The sequence below is a fragment of the Thalia democratica genome, chromosome 5, assembly GCF_965202585.1.
Source record: "Thalia democratica chromosome 5, ktThaDemo2.hap1.1, whole genome shotgun sequence".
NCBI lineage: Eukaryota > Metazoa > Chordata > Thaliacea > Salpida > Salpidae > Thalia > Thalia democratica.
The window spans coordinates 72,709,827-72,714,617 of record NC_139169.1 but is presented as its reverse complement, the minus strand read 5'-3'; the positions used below and the strand labels follow the sequence as shown (position 1 = coordinate 72,714,617).

Below are 4,791 nucleotides of genomic sequence, written 5' to 3'. Positions count from 1 at the left end.
GTTAGGTAAGGTACTTTCTTTCTAATCAAATTTTTAGAGCAAAACATATCTTGAAGTTAAGTAATCAAGTTAAAGATTATTTATTTTAAATAGTTGTTGCAGTTCCCTTATATTTTTATTAGTTAAGATTCAATTGAAAATTGTGAAAAATAGATAACAGTTAAAAAAAATTAATTTCAAAAAATAAAGTTTTAATTTGTTTTCAATTTTCTATAAAAACTTTATTTTAAGTTATATTGTATAATCATTATGATTGTTGAAATATTTCAATAAGTATTTAGATTTAAAGTTAATAAAGATACATTAAACAGAAAAGTAGCCTTACAACTTTATAATTAAAAATAATAAGTATGTTTGTTTATTTATACTTTTAATAGTATTTTCCCGTATAGGATGTCATTTAAAAGACCCCTAAAAAATAAATAATAACAAAAATAATGCTTAAAAAGTTTTCATAAAATTAGCCAAATTATGTCTTGTTTATTAAAGTAACTACATAAACAATATTAAATTTTTGGATTTGTTAACGTTTAAGCAATTAAAACAAACTTAAAATTATTGTAGTCAAAATTTAAGTGTTTAAGTTTTTATAATCAAAAAAATAGCAATAAAAATTTTGGTTATAAGTTTTTTTTTAAATTAAATAAGTTTTAACCAATAAACTTTTTAAAATTTCACCAAATATTTTTCAGAAATTTGTAAACATGACATTCGTTCACTTTGTAAACTGCATGGCGCTGGCCTACGCGCCCATCATAGTCACCTACAAGTGCTCCATCCTGTCCGAGTACAACGCCTTCTTCAAGTGCGTGTTCGCCGGTCTGGTCTACCTGGCCACGCAGCTGGCAAAGATGATGGTCCTCGCCACCTTCTTCCCCTCGTTCGATGCCGATTCAGGCAACTTGGTTTCAGAAGCATTGAAGACATCAGTTGACTTGCTTGACATCTACGGCATCTACTTCATCATCAACAGGACGGTGGGCAAGCCCAACTTGAAGGTGATGATAGCCAGCGTGGGCTGGGGAGGCTCCCAGGCGTTGTTCTCAAACTTCTTCAACTTTTTCTTTGGGGCAAGGAGCCAGGAGTTTGACTGGAAGTACCTGCAGATGGCCTTCAACTCCAACATCAACTTGGTCCACGTCATGAGCATGGCTGCCCTCGTGTGGATCTGGACCAGGACTGATTTGAAGCCGGCCTTGAAGCCATTTGTCTCCGTATTCCTGTTCCTGGCCGTTTTCAGAGATCTTTTGGTTCAGGTCGTCGTGCAGTCGCTGGTCCTCAACCCCTGGTTTGTGCTTCTTATGAGAGTGGGAACCACAGCTGTCATTGGGTCGTTTTCTCTGCAACTTTATGCTGGGTTTACTGAAAACAACTGAACTGTTGACTTTCTTTTGAAACTTCTATTGTAAATATTATCACTAAAGTTACCTAATAGTTAAGTTTAATAAACTACAAATCAATTATCTACAAATGCTTATTATAAGATAACAAAACATTTGTTGTTTATTTATTGAAATGATTACTACTTAAAAATTTAGAGTTTTTATTAAAAGTAGTTTGTGTAGTAATATTTTTATAAGTATTTAGTTTTAAACATTTTAAAATTACATAATTGTGATTTTAGGCTTTTATATCTTAAGTTTAGTTAAAATATTTTTCCAAAAATAAGAATGATGCATATTTTTTAGTTCAGCTTGTTGTGCAGTAAGAAAACTTAAATCAATTAAGCTGCAATTAACGAATTTAAAACATTTTATTTTAAATGTTGTATTCTACTTAATTTATTAAATGTCTTGTGAATAATTATGTTTTTAGCATGATCTTCATTGTTGTTTTTTCTGTTTTTAGTAAGCTATTTTTGTGTGTAACTAAATAAATTAGACAAATATTCTAAATAAACTTAGATTTTTCTCCTTTTATAGATTGTTAATAAAAGTAAAACATGGCATTTTGGAGCGTTGTCAAACAGGGAATGAGCAGCGATGAGCAAAAGTCAATGGAGCCCATCTTCAGCAGGAAGAAGTTTTCTGCTGACGAGGCTGAATACTTGGAAGGCTTGAAGAAGCAAGAAGCTTTCCAAATTCCTTGCGGGCAGAAAGCAAAAGAGTTCATGAGCCAGCTGAACGAGGCTAACTCTGGAATGAAGATCAACATGAACCACGGTACAACCACTTTGGCGTTCAAGTTTGACCACGGAGTTGTTGTCTGCACAGACTCCAGAGCAACCGCCGGAGACTACATTGCTTCTCAGACCGTGAAGAAGGTGATTGAAATCAACCCCTACTTGCTTGGCACAATGGCTGGTGGTGCAGCTGACTGCTCCTTCTGGGAGAGGATGCTTGCCAAGCAGTGCAGGATCTACGAGCTGCGCAACAAAGAGAGGATCTCTGTGGCGGCCGCTTCAAAGCTCCTTGCCAACATGGTGTACCAGTACAAAGGCTACGGCTTGTCCATGGGCACCATGATCTGCGGCTGGGACAAGAAAGGACCAGGTCTCTACTATGTGGACAGCGACGGTCAGCGCCTCAACAACAACATGTTTGCTGTTGGGTCAGGAGCCACTTACGCCTATGGTGTGATGGACGAGGGGTACAGGCAGGACCTGTCTGTTGAAGACGCCCTGGAGTTAGGGCAGAGAGCCATTTACCACGCCACCTACCGTGACGCTTACAGCGGCGGTCACATCAACCTGTACCTGATGAAGGAGACCGGATGGGAGCACATTGCATGGACAGACGTCACCAAGCTCCACTACAAGTACCAGGCTGAAAAAGCTTAAACTTTGAGGAAACTTTTGGACTTTTTTTGTTGTTATATTTGACTATTTCCATTAAATAATATAATTAAAATGTTTTTTGTAAAACTTAATCTTTTGTTTAGCCAGAGGTCCTAATTAAAATAGTATTGCTTTTTTCTGTTTAAAATAAAAAAAGTACCAAGTTATTAGTTTTTTATTGATTTTATAACAAATGATTTTAATTTACAGATAATATTTTTAGTAACTTGTAAGGATTGATCATATATTTGTATGGTAAGTTGTTTAAATATGTTAGAAATAAATGAACTGTTATATATTTTAAGCTAGATAGTTTTAAAAAAAAATATATATCTAATTTACAATGCTTTTAAGTTTAAACATTTATGTTTCAGCTTGAATAAGTTTAAAAACTTCAACATACACAATTACTAACTATTTTATTCGATAAATAAAATGGTGAGATATAACTATTTTATACATACCTAATCTTTTATATAATTAACTGCAATAAGAAAGTTTATTACTACTACAATCTTTGCTAAGAAAAAAAAAACTTTGTTTATTAAAATTTAGTTTTTTCAATGAGTTAAAATTAAATTACTATTTTAGACTTAAGTATCTCTAATTATTTTTTTTATTTAAAGATAATTTTTTTTGTAAAATATAATTTTAATGCGTTAGGTAAAAGTAGTATTACAAACTATCAGTTTATTAAGCAAGTGTTTGTAAAATAACGTTAAATGTTACTCATTTGAAATTATATGCTCTCCTTAAACTTGCGAACATTCCTCTTAACTTTTTGTAGTTTATTTAATAATTGTTTTGCTTCCCGCAGTAGAACTGCTTTGGAACTTTTGTCATTCATTTTGAGTGGAGCTTATTTATGAAAACAAGAATATAACAGCATACATGATAATATTGAAACCCATTTTCATTACCCCTTTACCCTAAAATTAAATTCTAGACCTCTAACCCACCCTACCCAAGCATTTAACAAGTAGTACTTTTGACTAATAAAAAGAACGGAAATATAATTATAGTTAATTAATATCAAACAGTACTAAGCCAGCAGTTAATCAGTAATTTTATTTGACATAACAATAACTAAACTATTATTCATTAAAACCATAATTGATTAAAAATAAGTATGTATCTGACATTTAAATTACTTTTAGAGCAGGGGTCAGCAGTCTTACCTAAGTAGCGGACCACAGTTTATAGAAAATTATCGTAATGAATAATACAAAAATACTATTTAAACCGGAAATTGGGACAAAACAAGCTATAAAACAGCACTAGTAATGAGTAATTACTTAAATTATACCCTATTTGTAAGTTTTCACCACCAAAACTTTTTTTTATATTGTTTTAAAAAAGAATGTTTTTAGCTGAAATGTACCTCGCGGGCCGCAGATTTTGTCTTCAAGGGCCGCATTTGGCCCGCGGGCCGCAGTTTGCCAACCCCTGTTTTAGAGTATATTCTTAGAAATTACCATGCATAAATAGCACTTAAGGTATTTACAAAACATCTAAGTGTAGTAGCTAAGTTCTTGTAATTAAGGCTAGCAAAAAGTATTAGACTTTTTACTAAAAATACATTCAAACTTTTTCAAATCATTTGATCTGGCTCGAACATTAAATTCCCAAGTATCAACTACAAGTTACTTTTTACTTGATTAAAACAACACTTTTGAGACTATGTCAGTTTGGAGAAAAGATTTTAATATTTTTTTATTTTAAAGTTCATTTTAATTTTACTTCTAGGTTTAATAAACAAAATGGCTGTAATGTCCAGGTCTAGTAAGTATTTAAAAAAAGTGTTTTACTACCATTAAAAAAATGTTTATTGACTTCAATTCGAAGCTACAGTTTTACTTCTTAGTTTTAACATTCTAATAATTTGTCAATATACTTTGTAACATCAGAAATCTATAAAACTTTTTGATCCTTGTTTTTCAATAAAAGCTTTTTTTAAATCTATAACAGAAATCAGTTTGTAAATAAGCTTCTACAGGCAGACCTACTTGTGTTTT

At 32.1% G+C, this 4,791-nt stretch overlaps 2 protein-coding genes across 2 annotated transcripts; both read left to right on the top strand.

The window, feature by feature from the left end:
• Nucleotides 1-696: 696 nt before the first annotated feature.
• LOC145835908 (BOS complex subunit TMEM147-like) lies at nt 697-1,470 on the top strand. Its single transcript, XM_082943662.1, has one exon. It carries the CDS (start codon nt 705-707, stop codon nt 1,374-1,376), a length of 672 nt encoding a protein of 223 aa, XP_082799788.1. The 5' UTR covers nt 697-704; the 3' UTR covers nt 1,377-1,470.
• Nucleotides 1,471-1,926: 456 nt separating this feature from the next.
• On the top strand, nt 1,927-3,012 carry LOC145837290 (proteasome subunit beta type-5-like). The gene has a single exon (XM_082945096.1). It carries the CDS (start codon nt 1,943-1,945, stop codon nt 2,777-2,779), a length of 837 nt encoding a protein of 278 aa, XP_082801222.1. The 5' UTR covers nt 1,927-1,942; the 3' UTR covers nt 2,780-3,012.
• Nucleotides 3,013-4,791: the final 1,779 nt, after the last annotated feature.

What these genes read in the sequence shown, in the direction of transcription:
- LOC145835908 (XM_082943662.1), top strand. Translation starts at nt 705, where the DNA reads ATGACATTCGTTCACTTTGTAAACTGCATGGCGCTGGCCTACGCGCCC.
- LOC145837290 (XM_082945096.1), top strand. Translation starts at nt 1,943, where the DNA reads ATGGCATTTTGGAGCGTTGTCAAACAGGGAATGAGCAGCGATGAGCAA.